Source organism: Electrona antarctica (genome assembly GCF_951216825.1).
Source record: "Electrona antarctica genome assembly, chromosome: 5".
Taxonomy (NCBI): Eukaryota; Metazoa; Chordata; class Actinopteri; order Myctophiformes; family Myctophidae; genus Electrona; species Electrona antarctica.
The window spans coordinates 7,552,092-7,577,167 of NC_136810.1; the positions used below are offsets into that span (position 1 = coordinate 7,552,092).

At 41.9% G+C, this 25,076-nt stretch overlaps 1 protein-coding gene across 1 annotated transcript; it reads left to right on the forward strand.

Annotated features, from left to right (window-relative positions):
• Positions 1 to 237: 237 nt before the first annotated feature.
• On the forward strand, positions 238 to 24,905 carry LOC306922804 (aminopeptidase N-like; the record flags this gene model as incomplete). Its single annotated transcript, XM_079500641.1, has 21 exons — positions 238 to 562; positions 2,094 to 2,394; positions 3,572 to 3,714; positions 5,052 to 5,188; positions 5,522 to 5,648; positions 7,185 to 7,339; positions 8,235 to 8,348; positions 10,109 to 10,252; positions 11,581 to 11,646; positions 11,966 to 12,031; positions 12,129 to 12,310; positions 13,797 to 13,873; positions 14,013 to 14,146; positions 14,753 to 14,808; positions 15,963 to 16,110; positions 17,152 to 17,243; positions 18,109 to 18,219; positions 19,154 to 19,321; positions 21,444 to 21,584; positions 24,112 to 24,193; positions 24,629 to 24,905. 21 exons carry the CDS (start codon positions 238 to 240, stop codon positions 24,785 to 24,787), a joined length of 2,928 nt encoding a protein of 975 aa, XP_079356767.1. The 3' UTR covers positions 24,788 to 24,905.
• Positions 24,906 to 25,076: the final 171 nt, after the last annotated feature.

Sequence of the window (25,076 nt, forward strand, 5' to 3'; positions counted from 1 at the left end):
GTCAATGAGGTACATTTTAAAATGAACATATCATAATGTGCACAAACACAGATTCAGAAACACAGATCCACTATCTCGGCGGATCCTCATTCATTGTGTTCTCCTTTGTTAATGGCTCACTCATTACAATGGATGGGAGGAGAGACTCTACCCACATAGCTATATAAAAGTGTAACTATTGCCCCATTTTCCCACTGTTGAGTGTGTTGGTCGGACCCTGACAGGCTGCCAGTAAACATGGGGAAAGGTTTCTACATCGGTAAACCCCTCGCGGCGGTAACGGTGATCCTGGGTGTGGGATCGTTGGCCACCATCATTGCTTTGTCGGTCGTTTATACTCAGGAAAAGGCCCAAAACCTAGAAAACGGAGGAGCTACGACCACTGCCACACCGGTGACCACTGCCACACCGGTGACCACTGCCACACCCGTCACCACCGCCTCACCGTCCACTGAGCCATGGGATCAGTACCGTCTGCCTAAGAGCCTGTCACCGGTTCACTATCTGCTCACCCTGTGGCCCCGACTGACACCAGGAGCAGATGGACTCTACTTCTTTACTGGTAAGACTTAGGGAATGGGACGATAATCAGTTAGTGTCGTTTATTGTGAAATATAACTTGTTTCAATGTTGCATCTTTAAAGGGATATTTCACTTTCAAGCACTCAGGCTTGTGTGAACATGAACACACCCCAGACAGTTTTTATGTTGCTTGATTCAGATATTTGATATTCATTTTATCAGACCCATATACAAATGCAAACCCACGATAACCACGATAGATTCATCGAAAACACCCGCCCTTGGTTCTGGTGACTTGTTTTTTATAGTTAATAGGATCTCTGTTAAAGGAGAATTCCATACTAAAAGGCTTTCTTACCTTTATTTGTAGTGGTTACGTCCCCACCAAAGAGGTCCAGGTGTTATTTTGTGCAAAAGCTCCTTATTGGCTATTTCCCCTACCATAAGCCCTCAATTAATTGCATTGAATTGAATGGGAATTGAATGGGGCTATGGGGTGTTGTGCTAATTCGCTTATTGCCATCGCTCAAAATTATAATTTTTTTGTATATATCCTCTCTTCATAATGTAAATAATATCCCAAGCGGCACACTTTACTACTTATTTCGATGGAAATAAGCGAATTAGCACAACACCCCATAGCCCCATTCAATTCCCATTCAATTCAATGCAATTCATTGAGGGCTTATGGTAGGGGAAATAGCCAATAAGGAGTTTTTGCACAAAAAAACACCTGGACCTCTTTGGTGGGGACGTAACGACTACAAAGAAAGGTAAGAAAGGTAAGAAAGCCTTCTAGCATGGAATTCTCCTTTAATGCTTCATTGTAATTTTGATGGAACACAATTTAGTAAAATACGCAGCAATATAAACTAGGGATATTGTAATATTGTAACATGATGTGAAATGTTCTCCTGGTTTTAACCACTTAAACTACGTTATATTTTCAAAAGTCTTCATGTGAGGTGTTGTTTGTCTATTTGAAGGCTATACAAGGCTATACAAGCCTTCATCAGGGGAATCCTGATGAAGCTTGTATAGCCAACACGCGTAGTCTGTCTTTTTAATGCTCTTTGCCATGACGCTTTAAATAATGGCTTTTCTTACTAGCTGTACTGTAGCAGAGTGCCTTGGACCTCTTTTACTAGACTGTAGCAGAGTGCCTTGGACCTCTAGACTGTAGCAGAGTGCCTTGGACCTCTAGACTGTAGCAGAGTGCCTTGGACCTCTAGACTGTAGCAGAGTGCCTTGGACCTCTTTTTACTAGTCTGTAGCAGAGTGCCTTGGACCTCTAGACTGTAGCAGAGTGCCTTGGACCTCTAGACTGTAGCAGAGTGCCTTGGACCTTTTTTTTGCATCCTCAAAATAAATCAATGTTGATAATTTGATGATAATATTAACATCCTCACAATATCAATATTGAGGTATTTGGTCACATATTGTGGGAGATATTGTGCATTTCGCCCAGCTCTAATGTGCAGCACTGTATACTGTACAGTAAGTTCAATATGCCAGGGGAAACCGGGGTGTTCTTCTAAACTACTTATGGATATACCTCCATGTTCCTCCAGGTTTTTCCACGGTGGAGTTTGAATGTTTGATTGAGACGGATGTGATCATCATCCACTCAAATAAACTCAACTACACCGTCCAGGATGGCCATAAGGCCAAGCTTACGCATGCCAGCGGTGGGGTAGCCCCTGGCATCGCTAGCTCCTGGCTTCAGACGGTCACTCAGTACCTGGTTGTACAGCTGGACAGTAAGCTGGTGGTGGGTCAGAAGTACCGCCTCTTCACTGATTTCCGTGGAGAACTGGCTGACGACCTGGGAGGCTTCTACAGGAGTGAATACGTGGAGGACGGAGTGCCAAAGTATGTACTTAACCACTTAACCTTCTGCCATTTGGCTGAAATAGCCAATGCACCACCTCACAACCTCTCCAGAGAGAGAGAGAGAGAGAGAGAGAGAGGGGGGGGGGGGGGGGGGGGTAGAGAGAGGGGGAGAGAGAGAGGGAGAGGGAGAGGGAGAGAGAGGGGGGGGGAGAGAGAGAGAGAGAGAGGGGGGGAGAGAGAGAGAGAGGGGGAGAGAGAGAGGGTGTGTGTGTGTGTGTGTGTGTGTGTGTGTGTGTGTGTGTGTGTGTGTGTGTGTGTGTGTGTGTGTGTGTGTGTGTGTGTGTGTGTGTGTGTGTGTGTGTGTGTGTGCGCGCGCGTGTGCGTGCATGCGTGACTATATATATAGAGAGAGCGAGAGGAAGAGAGAGTTTAATAATGTCTTGTGGAAAATTACAATCACTCTAATCACAGACTGGAGGCAGTGCCATATTAACCTTAACCACTTAAACCATCATCTGTATTTTTGGGACAGCTTTTGCAGGGGGGGCTGCCCTAAGGTTCGACCTCCCGTTAGTTCGACCGGATTAAGGTTGGTGGGGGATGCGTTGCTCCCGTGCTTGCGGTTATGTTTAGGTTAGAGTTAGAGATAGGGTTAGTAATGGTCGAGCTAACGGGAGGTCGAACCAATGACATGTTACCGTAACAAGCTCACAATGTTGTGGGCTTGGCGATCGGCTATTTTCCCCCAAAATAATGTAAAACCAAAAATACACTATAGAATAGAGCCCTGAGGGACTTCATTACCTTGCTTTTCTATTGGTGTCAAACCAGCTATTTTAACCAAGCAACAATATGTAGCAGGCATTTACTTGACACGACACCCAAACTATGATTTAGCTTGGATCATCTTGATACAATTAAAAGGTCAACTTTAAAGGAACTCGTCGACCCTTTTTGTTAAAAGGTTAAAGCACTATCTTATAATAGTAATCATTGCTATAGAGTAACAGGGGTCTCTCTGGCTCTTTAGGAAATGGGAAATAAAATAAAAGGAGTTGAGAACCCATTCATCAGCTTCATTGTCTCCACCAGGCCGAAGGCATGGGGAGAGAGTATAGGTTTTTCCCTCCGTTTTTACAGTGTTCCAGTTCCAATTTCGTCTACCTGTATGTGAATAGTTCAAATGAAACCTGAAGCATTGGTTGTTTCCTCTCAGGATTGTTGCCACCACTCAGATGCAGCCCACGGATGCCAGAAAGGCCTTCCCCTGTTTCGATGAGCCTGCCATGAAAGCACTTTTCAACATCACTCTCTACCACGACGTTGGAACCGTGGCCCTGTCTAACGGCATGGAAATAAGTCAGTATTCTGCCACGCAACTTTGTTTTAAATAGTTGTTTTATATATATATATATATATATATATATATATAAATCAATATTTTTTCTTTTGGTATTCAGACAGCAAGCAATAAGTAAAACGCTCTCAAATAATCACACCCGTGTGAACTGAGTGGTGTAAGGTCTTATATAGACTGATCAGCTGTGGTCTGACGTAATGTCTGACGTAATGAAATCACACCCGTGTGAACTGGGTGACCATAGCAACCATGCTAATTTTTTTGGTACGGACAGACACTGGTACGGACAGACACGTAAACTAACAAAGCCAGTTGTAGGAGTGGTTTACACCACTCAAAAAAATGTAGTCTCTGTGACACATCTAGGGGCCACAATCTGCATTCAAAGATGTTCCTAGAAGCTTTATCATTGGTCAAAAAAACCCTAGTCGAACTGACTAACCAATCAGGAAGCAGACAGGCAAATCGACCAATGACAATGCTTTGAATGCAGATTGCGGCCCCTAGATGTGTCACAGAGTTAAAAAAATGTTTGGGAGTGTTTTACCCATTGCTGGCTGTCTGAATACCAACACAAAAAGTCATTAAAATGTTTACATATTATTGCTTATAGCAGCTTTAAGGGAGGACCGGCTGGCGGACCACGGCCACGTCATTCTGACTCAGACATACCTTTATTTCCAAATAGTAGCCTGGGCATATTTGCAACAGGCTTTTATTGATTTTTGCATCGGCCTGCACCAGGCCCCGTAGGTGCGTAGCGGCACAAACTCTAGATGTGAGGGCCGAACCTCTAGAATAGCCAATATACTGTAAAGCTCACAACGCGTCACATTTTTAACATGAGACTTGACTATTGGAATTGACTTTGATTTTGTGTTCATAAATTGTACTCATTTAATTCCATTCTGCTGTAATATGTACTATACAGTTCTACAATCACTGTCAGTTGTGATTGTGAATCCCGAACACTATGGTAATGGTATAAACCATTGGTTCATTTAAACAACACAAAGTCATGGTATTTCTTCTTTACAAACTTTTGAAATTAGTTTTTTAACATTACATAAGAATTTAATTAATTACTTTCATTGATCCAAGCCGGCAATCGATCTGAAACTGCACGCGTCCCATTCATCTGACCACACCACAACATAGCAGCCAAATGACACTTTCAAGATTTTCAAGTGGGCCCTGAAACGGTTAAGGACCACTGGTATAAACATTATAACATATACCACTAATGTGGTAACTTTGAACCACATAACCATATAATTCAGATATCAGATTAACGTATATTTCACAAATAACATTTGGCCTTCCTCCTCTTCCTCAGGCAACAACACTATCGTGGAGAGTGGTGAGACTGTGCAGGTCACAGTGTTTGATCAAACCAAGAAAATGTCCACGTATCTACTGGCCTTTATTGTCAGTGAATTTGACTTCATTCACAACGACGTGGGCGGAGTTTTGGTAAGAGCTAAAAAAGAATGGTTTCAGATAACATTTAAAATATGATCGCAGTCTTTCATGTAGATATGGACTAGTATGTAAATATCTGAAGTTGAACTTTAACTGTTGCCCTACCTTTATTCTTGAAACAAGAGCAAACACATCTTTGATATTGTACATACAGTATCAACAATGTAAACACTTATTATGTAATTTATGGGATTACAGTTTTTGAATGAAACAATTTAAGGGCACAACTAATTCATATTTGCGTGTTTTGTGTGTTTTATTACTGTATGTAGCCTACAATCTCTTCTGTGTCTGTGTATTCATGCATATGTGTTTTGTGTTTAGATCCGAATCTTTGCTAGGCCGAAAGCTATTGCAGCAGGCCAGGGAGAGTATGCTCTGAACGTCACCGGGCCCATCCTGAAGTTCTTTGAGTCCTATTACAATGCATCGTATCCTCTGCCCAAGTCTGGTAAGCTTTCTTAGCTTACGTATGATTCATGATAACTAACTTTTTTTTAATGTATGTGACGTATTGCCATGCTTTTTATTCTTGCTTAATGTAAGTCGCTCTGGAATAAGAGCGACTGCTAAATGCCTAAATTGTAAATTGTCTTTCTCCTTACAAAGGATGTAATTTGCCCTCATAACACAGTGGTTCTCGACCTGTGGGCACCCACTGGGGGGCTGCGGATGTATTGCAAGTAGGCCCCCAATTGGCAAACACTGATTTTAATCATAATATAACCTGCCTATCTGCTGCCGTGTTGGGCCACAAACGCTTTCAAGATTTTTAAATGGGCTCTGAATCAGAATAAGTTGAGAACCACTGCTAGAACAATGAGCCCATATACAGTACTGTAGGCTAACTTGCAGCCTACCGTATGCCTGTGCTGGTAGAACTAGTTACAATACATACTGTGACTATCATCTTGACTAAAGGCAGGATGGAGGTGTGTCTGCTATGCCATTGTACCACTACTGTAAAAATCCAGAAAAATATCTAGACAATTCCTGGTGGAGTCGTTGTAAGTGTAATATTCAGTGAACTTCAAATATTGTCAATAATGGTTATATGGTATATGGTGTATATATAATGGTTACACACACACACACACACACACACACACACACACACACACACACACACACACACACACACACACATTGTGTAGACATACTGGTACTTACTGGTATGGTTATATGGTTATATAATGGTTACACACATACCGGTACTCAAATTAGCTTCACTGGCCAACTTGATCCCAATTGATACCTTACAAAATCACCCCAGATGTACTCTCTGTGACGTGTATGAAAGCAGTCCATTATCTTCAGATATCTTTATGGCTCATAGAGGTTGAGTTTATCTTCAAAGATCTCACAGACTGCTTGTATTTTCCGTGGATCTTTATTGCGGTGCAATGGGGACATCATCGGGAACATGTTGATCTGACTGGAAACGCCATCCGTTTATAGACCAATGAAATTATATGACTGCGTGACATTAGCAGTTTTACACCAACTTTACAACAGACTGTTGCAAATGACTGATTGTATGACTTCAACACAAAATGAATGAGTTAGGAGGAAACAAATTGCATCAGTGCCCATAACCAAGGCAGGGTTGGCGAAAGGGCCTTTCTGCTTTCTGCGGTAACTGCTTAGTTAAACCGGACCCCACTTTGGGAACCACTGATGTAACCCATTTTGGGCGGGAACCCCTTTTGGTGTTAGCATTATGTTATGCTTTAGCTATTGAAAAATAGCAGATCTACAAGCTCATAGCGCGCCACTCGGTGGCGGAGCTTGTAGGTCTGCTATTTTTGAAAAATCGAAGAACGACTGACATAGAAACATAGCTTTTTCAGAAAACTGTCAGGATGTAGAAGACGTTTTTAGAATCTGATCTCAGGTCAGGCACCATGCAAAACATATTTGAAAACATCTTTTAATTTGATGCAAATAGAATACAAAACATTTAGTTTGCATTGACCTTTCCACACAGATCAGATAGCTCTCCCAGATTTTAACGCTGGAGCCATGGAGAACTGGGGTCTGATCACCTACAGAGAGACGGCCCTGCTCTACGACGAGAAGTTCTCCTCCAACTCCAACAAGCAGAGGATCGCCGCCATCATCGCCCACGAACTGGCTCACATGGTTGGTTCTTAACTCTTTCCCTCGTCCCCAATGTCACTCACGGCTTCACATTTTGTATTGGTGCAAATTACAGTAGCTGTTTTTGTCCTTCTGTGTGCAAGCCATTTGATTATTGACCCATTTTGACCTGTTACGCCTACAGTAAGTTGTTCTACCTTTCAAGCCTCTGTGTCGTTTTAGTTGTTGCTATACAGTATATCGTTATATACATATTCTAACTTTTTGTGTTTTTTTGTGAATTAATACTACAGTGTCACACAAAAGCATCAAAAGTAGCAGATTTGTGCTGTTTTGAACTTGTCCATCTGCTGCTTTTGGTGCTTTTGAATTTGGATCCTGAAAAGTAACTGTGTGTTTTTTTTCTTCAGAAAACAAGGGTAGGATTTAGAAGGCGTTTTTAGAATCGGCCTCTGATCTAAATTGGTTAAATTATGACATCTTTAGAGGCAAAATAACATATATTAGAGTGACACATTTTCTGAATGAATGAATGAATACGTTATATTTCCAAATTGTAGTCTGAGCATGCTTCAAATAGCCGCCCGGTTCCTTTTCAACCCATTTTGGGCGGGAACCCCTTTTGGTGTTAGCATTAGCTATTGAAAAATAGCAGATCTACAAGTTCATAGCGCGGCACCGAGTGAATGAACTTGTAGGTCTGCTATTTTTGAAAAATCAAAGAACGACATTTTTAGAATCTGATCTCAGGTCAAAATGGGTTAAACGCCCAGGGTCTGACACCATTGTGCGCATTAAACGCCCCGTCCAAATATCCCCCCCCATCCAAATAATAGCCAGGGCTATTATTTGCAGTTTGGAAATATACGGTAAATGAATACGACATTCTAAAGTGAATAAATAATACTATGTTATTGATTCTGGTCTCTCTCTGTAGTGGTTTGGTAACCTGGTGACTCTGCGATGGTGGAATGACCTGTGGCTGAATGAAGGCTTTGCCTCCTATGTTGAATATCTGGGAGCTGACTATGCTGAACCTGAATGGAATGTGGTAAGGATTTGTGGATGGCTTATTAAAAGTCAATGTAGTCACCCAGGAAATGGTAAATGGTAAATGGTGCATTTATATAGCGCCTTTATCCAAGGCGCTTTACAGAGATTGTGCATTACATTCACCCATTCACACACACATTCATACACCGATTGCGGCGGAAGCCATGCAAGGTACCAACCAGCACATCGGGAGCAATTTGGGGTTCACTGTCTTGCCCAAGGACACTTCGACATGTAGACAGGAGGAGCCGGGATTCGAACCGCCGACCCATGGATCATTGGACGACCTGCTCTACCTCTTGAGCTACAGTCGCCCCAGGAAGACTAGCTTTTGTCATGGCAAAAGCTAATGGGTATCCTAATAAACGATAAAAAAATGTAGACAGGACATTGTAGAGAAATAAAGCTACAAGCTATTAGAGGTCACAGTTTACCTTGTATTTTATAATGGCTGAGAGGCTGTGAACTTTCTGTGTAGCTACCGTACTTAGCCAGTACAGCTGGTTTATAATGGCTGAGAGGCGGTGAACTTTCTGTGTAGCTACCGTACTTAGCCAGTACAGCTGGTTTATAATGGCTGAGAGGCGGTGAACTTTCTGTGTAGCTACCGTACTTAGCCAGTACAGATGGTTTATAATGGCTGAGAGGCGGTGAACTTTCTGTGTAGCTACCGTACTTAGCCAGTACAGATGGTTTATAATGGCTGAGAGGCGGTGAACTTTCTGTGTAGCTACCGTACTTAGCCAGTACAGCTGGTTTATAATGGCTGAGAGGCGGTGAACTTTCTGTGTAGCTACCGTACTTAGCCAGTACAGATGGTTTATAATGGCTGAGAGGCGGTGAACTTTCTGTGTAGCTACCGTACTTAGCCAGTACAGCTGGTTTATAATGGCTGAGAGGCGGTGAACTTTCTGTGTAGCTACCGTACTTAGCCAGTACAGCTGGTTTATAATGGCTGAGAGGCGGTGAACTTTCTGTGTAGCTACCGTACTTAGCCAGTACAGATGGTTTATAATGGCTGAGAGGCTGTGAACTTTCTGTGTAGCTACCGTACTTAGCCAGTACAGATGGTTTGCGAGGGATGGACAGTATACTTAACCTCGCGTCACCAGGTTTTCCACCTCGGAGGAAAGCCTGGTCTGTGTTACAAAATTGCCGCTTGATCCGGTCGGGAGCGGATTATATCTATATGAGGTAACTGGTAATTATTATAGTTATGTTGTATATGTTTAGACCTATCTTTGATATCTCTTATTATATATATATATATATATAGCTATACATCCAGTAGACTTGTTAAACTAGTGACAATAGCTGATCTACAAGTCTCACAATGTGTTGCTTCGTGCCACGTTGTGAACTTGTAGATCGGCTATTTTCACTATACTTCTCCAACGTTTGTTTTATGGAATTTCTTAGATGTTTTTCTTTCTTTTATTATCTTGAAATTACTGAAATAATCATTGAATTGATGAGAAATGTTGCTGTTTCTTAATGGGTTTTTTTAAATGTTTTGAAATACTAACAATATGTAGGAAACAAAACAAATTAAGGGACCCATAAAAAAGGGACTCCCATCACTTCTTTACACAATCCACTCTCAAACTGACGGCAATGATTCAGCCTGTTTTATTTCTCTCCAACTAGAAAGACCTCATCGTGGTGAGTGATGTCTACAGAGTGTTTGCCATCGATGCCCTGGCCTCTTCCCACCCGCTGTCCTCATTTAGCCTGTTTTATTTCTCTCTCTCCAACTAGAAAGACCTCATCGTGTTGAGTGACGTCTACAGAGTGTTTGCCATCGATGCCCTGGCCTCTTCCCACCCGCTGTCCTCAAAAGAAGAAGATATCCAGAGACCGGAACAGATCAGTGAGCTGTTTGATGCCATTTCGTATAGCAAGGTATCTCAATACATTTAGCATTGTCCTTTCTCTCTAATTCTGCTCTGAGAAGCTCACATAGGCATTCACTTCTAGTCATTTTTACTAGTTGACTAGTTGCCTAGTTTACTAGTCGACTAGTTGTTTAACCACCTATTATGTAAAAATAAATAAATAATCTTTAAATAAATATGTGTACATTTAAAAACTGTGTACATTAGTGACTATAATTATAATCTACCTGATCTTGAGGCCTAGAAAATCGGGATTTTTTTTCTTTTTCTTATCAACTAGTCAACTAGTACCAGCAAGGTCGACTAGTGGATTTACTAGTCAACTAGTAAACTAGTCGACTAGTTGCTTAATGCCCTAGCTCACATAGTGGACTTTTCTCACGCACATTATGTTGTTGCGAACGCAGTGATTGCGAACGCAGTGAGCATTTACTATGAGACCCAGCAGATCATGTCTGTCTGTCTGTCTGTGTGTGTGTCACGCTGTAACACCACCCGCCCACCACCAGAGGGCGCAGCTGTATCACACACAAAAACACACACACATGCACGCACACACACACACACACCCACACACACACACACACAACTTAACTTAAAAAAAAACTTCACTTAAAAAAAACTTAACTTAAAAAAAAACTTTAAAAGAAAAAACTTAAAAAAAACTTAACTTAAAAAAACTTAACTTAAAAAAACTTAACTTAAAAAAAAAACTTAAAAAGAAAAAACTTAAAAAAAACGTAACTTAAAAAAACCCCTTAAAAAAGTACGTAATTTGTTCTAATTGTTGTTATTGCAATTTACGAGCTGCGTTCGCTTCCCGCGTCTTACTTGTTTATGTATGTTGTATGTGCTGTGCTTGCTTGTCATAAGGGATCGTAAAGTGAAAGCCATTTCTTCTGACAATGTAATTTGAGGTCTGCACATATTAAATTGCGGACAAAGAATGTAACACGTCATAGAATAGATGACCTTCTCTTGGCGGGGCTACTGCCGGGTTTTGTTTTGCTGAATGTTGACCCCCAGAATAGAGCACAATAGAGAAAAACCTTTAACTTTAATGCATCTAATCCCACCTGCATTCTCCTTCATTACTTTAATGCATCTAATCCCACCTGCATTCTCCTTCATTACTTTAATGCATCTAATCCCACCTGCATTCTCCTTCATTACTTTAATGCATCTAATCCCACCTGCATTCTCCTTCATTACTTTAATGCATCTAATCCCACCTGCATTCTCCTTCATTACTTTAATGCATCTAATCCCACCTGCATTCTCCTTCATTTCTTCCTGTCATGCTGCTCTGTCTGTTTCCCCTCTTTCTCTCTCTAGGGGGCATCAGTTCTGAGGATGTTGTCTGACTTCCTGACTGAAGACGTCTTCAAATATGGACTCAGTGTAAGTAAGGCCTACTTAAACCTAATGTCATGTTTCTTCTAAATGTTTCTTAGCCACACGTGTAATGTGCAGTAGTTCCTATGCTTAGTTCTCTTTCAAAGATATGTCAGTCATTTTGTCATTTTGTCTTGTCAAGTTATCTTTTAATAATTCATCAAAATGCTGTCCAAGAACAGCCAGCTACTCTTATTATGGATGCTCTTCAGTTTTCTGAAAACATTTGAAGAAATATTTTCTGGCATAAGGAGGTCTAACCTATATATTAAAAAAAACAATGAAACATACATACAGTACACTCATCCTTCTCTATGCCCTGCAGACCTACTTGAATCAATTTGCCTATGGGAATACTGTCTACACGGACCTATGGGACCATCTCCAAAAGGTATGTTTTTTATTTTATGTTTTATTTTTCATATAATGGCATAATCATTATTAGCACTCTAATTAAGCATTTCCCCCCTGTTTGTTTTCTTCCATAGGCTGTTGAGGTGAACAACACCGTCAACCTCCCTGCAACAGCAACTGTCCATAGCATTATGAACACCTGGGTGCTGCAGATGGGCTTTCCTGTGGTTACCATTAATACCGTGACTGGGAACGTGACCCAGGCACACTTCCTCCTGGACCCAGAGTCCATTGTTACTGCCCCATCTGAATTCAAGTACGTATTTGATGATTTTAGTTGTTCCTTCCTTCCTTCCTTCCTTCCTTCCTTCCTTCATTCATTCATTCTTGCTTCCTCTTGGCGTCCAAGGTCATCAATAATCGGCGGTGGTTCAGGGGTAGAGTGCCTGGATGGTAACCGCAAGGTTGCCAGTTCAAACCCGGGCTCCCCCAGAGTTACTGTCGAAGTGTCCTTGAGCAAGACACTGAACCCCTTATTGCTCCTGATGTGCTAGTTGGTGCCTTGCATGGTTTCCGTTGCCATCTGTGTATGAATGTGTGTGTGAATGGGTGAATGTAATGCACAATCTCTGTAAAGCGCCTTGGATAAAGGCGCTATATAAATGCACCATTTACCATTTACCATAATCTCACTTTATTTGCTTAGATCCGTTTTACGCTTAATTATTTCTCTACTTAACCGTAGTTTGTTTGTTCTTTCAAGGCAAGTGATGTAAATAGCCTGCATCCTGCTTCCTTAGACTCACTAAATTGAGAAGGGACGCAATCATGTCACCCTCTGGGGGTCCTGGGATGCAATACTGTACTCGGTACTGTACTCTAACATCGTTGAAGTAGGACTCATATGGGCAGTACTATGCATGTCTTAAGTACCAGGTCTTATGACTTAACTTAAGACCTGGAGGCGTGGTCAATGCTCTTTGGCCACTCAGAATAGCCAAATGGCATTGATCACGCCTCCAGGTCTTAAGTTAAGTAATAAGACCTGGTACTTAAGACACGCAAAATACAGCCCATAGGGCAGTATTATGCGTGTCTTAAGTACCAGGTATTATGACTTAACTTAAGACCTGGAGGCATGGTCAATGCTGTTTGGACACTCAGAATAGCCAAATGGCATTGATCACGCATCCAGGTCTTAAGGTAAGTCATAAGACCTGGTACTTAAGACACACATAATACTGCCCATAATGTCCCTGGGACTCCTCTAAAAGAGAACCCTTTACATTGAAAACCTATTTACATCACTGTTCCTTTCTTCATTTCTGTCTTCCTTTCTTAATTTCTTTCTGGCAGTGGCTAGACAGTTGGAATATCATAATCTGTATCACATAAGAAGGCCAGTATCATATGATATAATTATTGATATAACAGAAAACAGAAATTATGATAAATCTAGATTATTATGACCCATATTCATCATTGGTCGAGGTCAGGTGTATTGAATGATTTTGTAAGAACGCAAATATGAATCAGCCATTATATACAACTAGAAACAACCTTTTGATCAGCGTACCATGGTCAGCTACTGCCTTATCAGCCCTAGGGCCGGTAACTGTTATCACCCTCTCGGTGCTTTTATCACTAGTAGCCTACTACCTCTCACCCAGCAGGGCAAATAATGACAAATAGCCAGTCATGAACAGTGGGCCATGGTCATTTAGCGGCAAAACAAATTATGATAACGTTAGCTATTGTAAAAGTCTTCCATGATTCTCTTTCATTCATTAAATTCTGCACAGTTACCAGTGGATTGTCCCAATCAAGTGGATGAAGCCAGGAGCCGTTCAAAATCCAGTATGGCTGGTGGAAAAAACACGTAGGTTGAACACAAACGGATGTACTGAATAGAATTCAAAGTTATGTTTTGTGGAGTTTAATTCCACCACTGTGCATCAGCAAACGACTGTAGTGTATTCATGAATAATGAGTCTTGTGTCTGGTTGTTTCCTCTACAGAGACATTTAACGACATGAAAGTGTCGGGAGGTGACTGGATCCTGGCCAACCTCGACGTTGTGGGATACTACAGAGTCAACTATGACACTGAGAACTGGAATAGACTTATTTTGGCTCTGAACACCCAGCACACGGTATAAAGTCACTGTTTATCAACCATGTTCCACTGACCACTAGTGGTCTGTGGCACAAAACCAGGTGGTCCCTGGGGAAATGTTTTAAAATGTAAAAAAATATATCGTACCTTTGTTGAAGGTATGAAAAATATGTTTAAGTCGATCAAATGTAAAACTTTAAATTAATTACTGTTTAAGTAATATGCTTTGTTGCGTGCGGTACCGCACACTAAAAATACAAGTTTGTAGATGGGCTACCTATTTTTGGTGAGCAACATTGCTGTACTAAATCTGGCTTTAAAATCATTCATGTTAATACATGTTTGCAATAAAATACAGTTGAAATGACTGTTATATTGTTGTGGGATGGTGGGGTGGTCTTGAGGATTGTTTGTCGAAACATGCTGGTATTCCCCAGACCTCAAAAAAGGTTGAGAACCAATGGATAAAGGACAGCTGCCTGGCATTACTATGAGCTATTTTCATGGTGGTTTGACAGGGAAACGTAACGTTTGATTACAGACAGTATGTCATGATCATTCTGTAACTCTGATGTTGCTGTTGACTTCTGCTTTGGTCTGCCACCATGATGACAATGATGTATTGTCCATTGTTGTTCTTCAGGATATACCACTGATCAACCGAGCTCAGTTAGTGGATGATGCCTTCAATCTGGCCAGGTAAGTAGGCCTATACTGCTGATGCTCAGTGATGGAGAAGTACTCAAATAAGTAATAAGTATCAATACACTGTTGTAGAAATATGTTACAAGTAGCTTGCTTTCACCACTTTGCTCAGAAAGTAATGGAGGATAAACAGAAAGTAAACATATCTCTAGTGCAGTGAGGTCTATGATATGAATGCAAGGTATTAGTGCCATCTATTGGCAGGGTTTGGTACTCATTTCTTAATGTGGCATTCAGATTCAATCATTCATGCTCTGAGTAAATGGTGATTTCTTCACAGTATTCTAATTTTTTTAAATTCTGTTTTAGTGGGTTTTATGAGCTGGAAGCCAAAGTTGTGTAAAGATCAACAAATCAATAATTGAAACCATTTACGTTGTGTGCACTGAATCTATAATCTATGAAAGTTAAACTTTTTGAATGGAATTATGGAAATAAACCAACTTTTTTTGGAAAGGTGCTGTATATCAGATTTTGTTACTAGTTACATTGCAGATTTAGATTACACATATAAAACATGATGATGTCTGTATATGTTTATAGGTTGAGCACACAAAAGTAATTCAAAAGAATTCCCACCTCTGGCAGCTGTAACATTAAAGTGATGAACACATTGATACATTATTAATTACAATCTAAATTGTGTAAAGATCCCATTTGCATATTAATGAGTACTTTCTCTTGCCACTGTGCTGCAGAGTTCATAGATGATCAAACAGTCAAATGTTTTGTCAACCTCTTAAGTTCCACATTCTTGTAGGTTGCACCAAATATCGTTGCGGTCGGGCGGAAACCTTGTATGTCCAAAACGTTCCATTTGATTTAAACTAAATTAATTTAAAAAATATTTTAACCCATTTTGAGATCAGATTCTAAAAATGTCTTCTACATCCTGACAGTTTTCTGAAAAAGCTATGTTTCTATGTCAGTCGTTCTTTGATTTTTCAAAAATAGCAGACCTACAAGCTCGTAGATCTGCTATTTTTCAATAGCTAAAGCATAACATAATGCTAACACCAAAAGGGGTTCCCGCCCAAAATGGGTTAAAGTAGTTAAATATGGTGATACGAGGTTTCTGCCCGACGGCAACGATATGCAGTGCATCCCATTAATTTTCATGTTTTTTTTTTTTATCCCATTCCCTGCAGGGCAAAGATACTCAGCACGACCCTGGCCTTAAGCACAACCAAGTACCTCAACAAGGAGAGAGAGTACATTCCCTGGGACTCTGCTCTGGCCAACCTGGACTACTTCCAGCTCATGTTCGACCGCAGTGAAGTCTATGGTCCCATGCAGGTTGGTCATCTATCAGTAAAACACAGACAGTCTATGGTCCCATGCAGGTTGGTCATCTATCAGTAGAACACAGACAGTCTATGGTCCCATGCAGGTTGGTCATCTATCAGTAAAACACAGACAGTCTATGGGCCCATGCAGGTTGGTCATCTATCAGTAAAACACAGACAGTCTATGGTCCCATGCAGGTTGGTCATCTATCAGTAAAACACAGACAGTCTATGGACCCATGCAGGTTGGTCATCTATCAGTAAAACACAGACAGTCTATGGCCCCATGCAGGTTGGTCATCTATCAGTGGGAAGAAAAGGGTCCCACACACTTGTCTTTCACTTATAGAGCAGTAGTTGTATTAGATGACAACGTTTCGGTCTAAACCAGGGGTTCTCAACCCGTGGGTCGCGACCCCTCGGGGGGTCGCCAAATTATTTTAGGGGGTCCCCAAATTATTATTAAAAAAAAAAAAAAAAGTTTATTTTTAAATTTTATTTTCACTTTTTTTCAAAAATAGCAGACCTACAAGCTCGTAGCGCGCCACTCGGTGGCGCGCTATGAGCTTGTAGATCTGCTATTTTTCAATAGCTAAATTATAACAATGCTTAAAACACCAAAAGGGGTTCCCGCCCAAAATGGTTTAAGGTTATTGTAGCAGTCAATTTATATTGGGGGTCGGGAGGGGGCGGGGCGGGGGTCCCGAGACATTGCCAAAGCATTTCCGGGGGTCCCCGGCCAAAAACGTTGAGAACCCCTGGTCTAAACGACCTTCATCAGGTATCTCAGGAGATACCTGATGAAGGTCGTTTAGACGCACCTGTCCTTGTAGGAGTGCACAAGGCATTTTCGTTAAAAAATGGTCATCTATCAGTAAAACACAGACATTTGGCACAACTTATAAGGGTTATACCAACTGCTCACCGCTGTTGTTGGGGAGAAACATTGTCATTGTATCACCATATTTAATCTTTTTATTTTTATCTTGTCTCTCTCTCTCTCTCTCTCTCTCTCTCTCTCTCTCGCTCTCTCTCTCTCTCTCTCCTTCAGGCGTATCTTAAAAAACAAGTGGAGCCTCTGTTTGAGCACTACAGAAACATCACTGGTGACTGGAGCAGTGTACCAACGGGTCATATGGACCAGTGAGTATAGCGACGCATCATCTCCATCTGCTCCGTTATCAAGAAATATACAGTAGCCTATAGTGTCAGTCAAATCCTCAGTGTTAATTTAACTCTTCATGCAAATGTAACCACATGGATCTAAATGTATACACTTTCAAATGGATAAAGTGACATACGATTCTGCTGTGTATGTTTGAGCTTAACACCTCTTACATAGTGGTAGTTTGAAACTATAATACTCCTGCTACTCTCTGATTCTTGATTATTCCTAATTTCCTTGTTTTTCCATTTTCTTGTATATACCATACTATTATTATTATTATTATTATTATTATTATTGCTGCTTTTGAGAACCATAACATAATAAATGTACTCTTACACAAGATGTAACATTTACAAAAACCTGAACATTGATATAGGGAATTCAAATGTGTCACCTGTTAAGTCATTTTCTCATTTACCAACTGCCTCGTTTCACACATAACATTGTGGTGTGACAATTGTTTGGATATATTTGCTGTAGACATCTCATAAAGACTCTATAGTGTTTAATTTTAGAATGTAGTCAGTGTTCCTGCAATATAACTATAGTAATCAAACTATAAACTACAAGTTTACATACAGTGGTGTATTTCTATGAGTTCTGTCCTTTCAGTTGTTAATAACAAACTAGCTAATTTCCATCATTGTTCCTCTCCTCTCCTCTCCGCTCCTCTCCTCTCCTCTCCTCTCCTCTCCTCTCCTCTCCTCTCCTCTCCTCTCCTCTCCTCTCCTCTCCTCTCCTCTCCTCTCCTCTCCTCTCCCTCTCCCTCTCCCTCTCCCTCTCCCTCTTCCTCTTCCTCTTCCTCTTCCTCTCCTCTCTGACATCACCACCAACTCCTAGATACAACCAGGTGAATGCTCTCAGTCTAGCCTGCAGCACAGGCATTGAGGAATGCCAGAGTCTGGTCACAGGATGGTACCAAGCATGGATGCTTAACCCTGATAACAACATGTTAGTATATTCATCTATCTACATTACATAATGTCTTTTCTAAATCACTTTCATTCCGTAACGGTAAGTAAAAACCACTTCGTAAGCCCCAGTACCGCCACAAGGCATACACACAGTACACACAAAGCCCCAGTACCGCCACAAGGCATACACACAGTACACACAAAGCCCCAGTACCGCCACAAGGCATACACACAGTACACACAAAGCCCCAGTACCGCCACAAGGCATACACACAGTACACACAAAGCCCCAGTACCGCCACAAGGCATACATACAGTACACACAAAGCCCCAGTACCGCCACAAGGCATACATACAGTATACACAAAGCACAAACATATCATGCATAGGGAAATGGGAAACCAAAATAGTCAGCAGTGTCCCTGGTAAGCCCTATGTACGTACTTCTTTGTACGATGAATAGCAAACATTTTCATTATTCTTTTGAATTTTTGGGGAAATGAAACAAACAAATAGAACAATAAAGAAAAAAGGGGGGGGGGGGGGTGTGTAAACTAAAAAATATATTGAAAGTCGTAAAGACAAAGGCTTTCTTACACCAGCGATTGACCAATCAGAATCAAGCATTCAACCAAGCCGTGCAATACAACTCTTTATATACTGTATACTACATACAGTACCATAAGTCATTATACTTTATAGTTTCTACTATGTCTTATATGACATTCCATATGTTGATCTGACCTCATCAAACCCTATACACTCAAGACACGCTCCATATATGGCCAGTACTGAATTCATTCCATATGTTGATCTAACCCCCCATGCCAAAGCGCCAGCGCTCACCCAGCAGTCTGCCGTCACCCAGGCGGATGCGCACACGGCGAGGTCGCTTCTCGCCCACAGGGCGTCTTACTGGTATTATAAAATGTAACTAGGTGCTTATCCATTAAAATAACCTTTCCTCCTAGGATCCATCCAAACCTGCGTCCCACTGTGTACTGCAACGCCATTGCAGCAGGGGGCGCTGCAGAGTGGGAGTTTGGGTGGTCACAGTTCAAGAGCGCCGCCATCGCCAGTGAAGCCGACAACTTCCGCGCCGCACTGGCATGCACCAAGGAGCCATGGCTGCTCAACAGGTTAGCGCACTTAAACCTAAACCTCTATTTAAGCCTATAAAACTAAGGCCTAACCCTAAAACTAAATCTACCGTAAGCCTAAACCTAGTCTCACATGGCCATGACTGTTCTGGCCATGTGGCTCGCATCTTCAAATGCTTCCGGTCATATTGTCATGGATGGTCACGTCCTGAGCCCCTCCGTTTGTCCATGATTTTCCTGTCTCTCCCCAAGGACTGTCTAAAGAGGATGAGACGCGAAGACCGTACGGGCGACGCCATGTTGCTTATGGTGCTCCATGGAAGGAAAGAAACATGCGCAATGGGCTATATGCAGCCAACACTTCCGCGTTCAGCTTCCTTGGTCTGAACTGCGCATGTTTCTTTCCTTCCATGGAGCACCATAAGCAACATGGCGCCGCCCGTACGGTCTTCGCGTCTCGTCCTCTTTAGACAGTCCTTGTCTCTCCCAAGCCATGCTCCTCTAGCCTGGTTAATAAACCAGACCGAATCAGCCGTTGGCAAAAAAAAGTTGCCTACCAGCGGATTACGGTCTGGCGAGGCTCAGTAGCACGCCTCTTTCCTACAGCAGAGAACAGGTCGGACCAATCGGGACACGGTATGCAATATAGGCGGGCTTTGGTACAGTGACGTTCAATGCTTGAGACCTTTGACTGACAGTAGCTCTGACCAATTGCGTCGAAGAGAAAATGTTCCCCGGGAAATAAAATCCAAGTGGAGCCAGCCCAGACTGATATACCGCGACAGTGTTGTGTGATATTAGTCTGGCTTATTAGCCAGGCTAATGCTCCTCTAACTCTGATTGCCCTGAGTGCCATCACCTGTGGGAACCAGCTGAGCCAGGTTGGGTGATGAGCTCCAGTGACTATTTAAACTCTGCCTTGTGTTTGTTCAGTGCTCTGAGTGCTGGATCTTAAGTTAGTGTCAGGTTTTATGTTCAGTGTATGTACTTCTGTTATCCTATGTCATTTCCCAAGTAAAGTCAAGTTTATGTGATCTTCTTGTCCTGCCTTTGTTTGAGTTTCCTGCACTTGGGTCCTAACACCTGCAAACCGTGACACATATTCATAATATCAATCAAGTCATCTAAGTATATGTAGTCTGCTGCTTATCAGAAATGGAAATGGAAAAAATAAAACTTAAATTTATTCCTAGGTCAGTGGTTCTCAAACCATTTCATTTCAAGGACCCCCATAACTAGTGTACAAATGGAGCGAAATTGACCCGTGAGGGTCCATTCGGCTCCATTTGTACAATCTGAGGATCCCATCGGCAAATAACGGGAAAACAGCGATCCTTGAGTCAACAGTCTGTCTTGAGAGACTATCATATACAATATCAGAGTTACAGACCTGTTAGGGCAGGGTTCCCCAATAGGCGGCCCGCGGGCCATTTGCGGCCCGCGGAGCGCCCCCTTGTGGCCCCTGGAAGAATTTCCAAAATAGATATAAATGGCATTAAATGGGGGTCAGTAGCCTATGCATGTCAAACTGGGCACCCCCTCAAGGACCACTGGTGGTCCCCGGACCACTGGTTGAGATTATTTTTTAATTAATTAATGAAAAAATAAAAAAACCAATTTTCCGCGCGTGCGGACTCGGCCCCCAGCCTGGTTCCCTAGTCAAAATATGGCCCTTGAGGAGAATGAATTGGGGAACCCTGTGTTAGGGTCTATTTGGAACCCCCTCAAGGAACCCAGATTCTCCCACCCCCTGGAGCACCACTATCCTAGATTTGTTTAAAACCCATTTTGGGCGGGAACCCCTTTTGGTGTTAGCATTATGTTATGCTTTAGCTATTGAAAAATAGCAGATCTACAAGCTCATAGCGCGCCACCGAGTGGCGCGCTACGAGCTTGTAGGTCTGCTATTTTTGAAAAATCGAAGAACCACTGACATAGAAACATAGCTTTTTCAGAAAGCTGTCAGGATGTAGAAGACATTTTTAGAATCTGATCTCAGGTCAAAATGGGTTAAACTACACACTGGTATCACCGTATCGGTACTCAGTATTGACCAAAGCGCAGGTTATGAGCATCGGAATCGGCATCGGGAAGGAAGGGTTCTTAACTGTGTGAGTGTACGAGTGCATGTCTGACATTGTGCTGCTTGTCTCCTCTCCAGGTATCTGGAGTACACTCTGCAACCAACCATGATCCGCAAGCAGGATGCCACCTCCACCATAGTGTACATCGCCAACAACGTGGTGGGTCAGTCTCTGGCCTGGGACTTTATGAGGGCCCGCTGGACCTATATCTTTAATGAGTGAGTAAATGGTGCATTTATATGGTAAATGGTGCATTTATATAGAGCCTTTATCCAAGGCGCTTTACATAGATTGTGCATTACATTCACCCATTCACACACACATTCATACACCGATTGCGGCGGAAGCCATGCAAGGTACCAACCAGCACATCGGGAGCAATTTGGGGTTCAGTGTCTTGCCCAAGGACACATGTAGACAGGAGGAGCCGGGATTCGAACCGCCGACCCATGGATCATTGGACGACCTGCTCTACCTCTTGAGCCACAGTCGCCACCTGGTGGTCTGAATGTACTAACCTAACCTCGCTCCCACTGCATATAGAGCATCGCAGTCCCGCCCCCTTTCATGACGACGCCAGGCCCAGGAAATGAATCCCCGTTCATTTTCCTCATAGACTTTTCAAAAAGTATTTATTTAAAGACCTTTTAAGCGTCGTACGAAGCCAACTCGAGTCGTGACAAATCATGACAACAAACACAATATTTTGGACCAAACAAATAATTACAAAGAAGAAAAACAACAAAAAAAGTGTTGTAACCTGCCGTTTTTTTCTACTTTCTAATTCTTTGTTTGGCCCAAAACATTGTGTTTATTGTCATGATTTGTCACGACAAGAGTTGGCTTTGTCCGCGGCGTAAACGTCTTTAAATAAATACTTTTTGAAAAGTCTATGAGGAAAATGAACGGGGATTTATTTTCCGGGTCTCTCCAGGGGGCGGGACTGCGACGCTCTATATCTATTCTACGTCCGAGCATAGACATGGTAACGCCCCGCCTGCCTCTGATTGGCCTACCGACACTGCCCGTCTTGCCTGTCCACCGAGATGCAAGGGCACTCCGTGGTGGGAAATAATACAAGTACAAGAGAATGGCAACACGCGACAGTAACTTTAAGTTCTGTAGAAGAGGCAAACTAATATTGTTTGTGCCGTTTGCTTTGATTGAATAATTGATTGAACACGTAGGCCTATGTACTATGATTTGATTTGGCTGTGTTCTAAATTAAAGTGTTAGTGTTGTGTATTAATCTAATTATAGTAAACTAATACTATTATACTAAAAAAGATAAAGATCAAGGGAAAATAGACCTTTTTACAGTACAATAATGTTTCAAGTGTACACATGTATACAAATAAACGGCATAAACAATATTAGTTTGCTTCTTCTACAAAAATAAAAGTTACTGTCGCGTGTGCCAAGCTGTCATTCTCTTGTATTATATATCGTATTATTTATTTATTTCCCACACGGAGTAACCTCGCGCAGCAGACTATCCAGCATGTATCTTCCACCTCGGAGACACTGGCTGTGTCGGTAGGCCAACAAGGCGTTACCATGTCTATGCTCGGACGTAGAAAAGATATACGCGCTCCCACTCTCTCTCTCTGCTGGGCCTTCCTGGTTGGTCCTGCCGCGCCATTGCAGGAGGTCAGTGGGTGTACTACTACACTAGGCCCTTCTCCTTCCATTTAGTGTAGGTCGTGTCAGAAGCGGAAGGTAAAAACAGGTGATTATTACAAATAGGGGTGAGGACTGATGGTGGTTTCAACTCAAAATGTTGTCTAAACTGGTTCCAGTTTGCAGCCCAGTAGTAAAATAGCATATTGGGTGATGCGAAGCCGTCGTCTTGTTTGGGTCGCTGAAGGGTCGATATTGGGATCCTAGGTGATTTATCAGCCCAGATGAAAGATGATAAAATAGTATCTAGGGACTTAAAAAAAGATTTGGGCAAAAAAGAGGGAGGGTCTGAAAAAGAAAACGTGGTAGAATGTTCATTTCTTGTTTTCGATGCGACCCACCAGTGGGTAGAGGGGCAACTTATTCCATCTCTGAACATCAGTTTTAATTTTATCAAGAAGATTTCCGTAGTTATCCATGTGGATTGAGCCAAATGAGTGGGAAATAACAACGCCTAAGTATCTGAAACTCTGGGAGAGTTGAAACGGTAGTGCACCAGGAAGGATGGATTTGGCCAGACTATTGACAGGGAAACACACACTTTTTGGAATGTTCAGTTTGTAACCGGAAAATTCTCCGAAGGTCTTTAACAGATTTACAATACTATGGTATTGTTCATCTAATGTGTTACTTTTTCATTTTTTCTTTTTAAATGAAAGTAAAACAATAAAAATAAATCAGACCAGTCTGAAGCGAGTGGTGCAACAGCACCCCCTATTGGTACTCTAAACATAGTAACACAGTCACATAGTCCCATAGGGACAAAGCTGTTCCTTGGAGTGGTTGTACCACTCAAAAATAATAATAATAACAGTGCCCGGAACTGCCGGTGAGAATTGACACTGTGGGAGTAATCCTAAGGCATATACAGGAGGGAAAGAGATGCACCACCTCCTTCGTAGACACACTGTCTACGTGGGAGTGAGTTGGTGTTGGCTAATATATTTTATAGCCTTGCATAAAAAAACAAGCAAACTATAACCTATATGTTTATAATATACTAAGTGTATGTTCTACTTTATTGATCTATCTATCTATCTATCTATCTATCTATCTTCCATATAGGTATGGTGGTGGCTCTTTCTCCTTCTCCAACCTTATCAATGGAGTCACCAAGAGGTTTTCTACTGAGTTTGAGCTACAACAGGTTAGTTGTTTGAAATAATGTTGTCAACAATGTTTAGAATTGAGATCACTGCTTTTGCTATCCCCACTCTGGTCATTCTCATTCACTTGTATGGCGAAATATCGAATACATTTCACTGCATGTTTATAATATCACAACTTAACAATTTAAGAATGTATGTTGCCAACCACATGAAACCAATTACAATTGTCAAAATGTGTATTATGAATGTGTAGTATTGCATCGCAGACGCAAGTTTGTAGATCAGTTTATTTTTTTACAAATGGAACCCAGTTGTCAGGTGGAAGGAAATGGGGGTAGACAGTGACAGGGACACAGTTACTCATGGGGGAAATTGTCAATGATGACCATTTTGTGAGAAAGGTACTGTAGTATTTTTAGGATAGCCTCCAGAATAGATGAAGTAGTGATTTGTGATCTGTTCTGTTGTGATAGCTGACACAGTTCAAGGCAGACAACGAGGGCGGAGATGGCTTCGGGTCTGGGACCTTGGCGGTGGAGCAGTCCATCGAGAGAACCAATGCCAACATTAAATGGCTGGCAGAGAACAAACTGGCCGTTCTGGAGTGGTTTGTGGCCGAGGCTAAAGCATAAGGAGGCCTGACTTCAGGTCTGGGTTACAATTTTATTTGACTTCATTGAGGAAGGTTCTACACAGTCCCCTTAAATCCTTAGTTTAACCCATTTTGACCTGAGATCAGATTCTAAAAATGTCTTCTATACATCCTGACAGTTTTCTGAAAAAGCTATGTTTCTATGGCAGTCGTTCTTCAATTTAAAAAAAATAGCAGACCTACAAGCTCATAGCGCGCCACTCGGTGGCGCGCTATGAGCTTGTAGATCTGCTATTTTTCAATAGCTAAAGCATAACATAATGCTAACA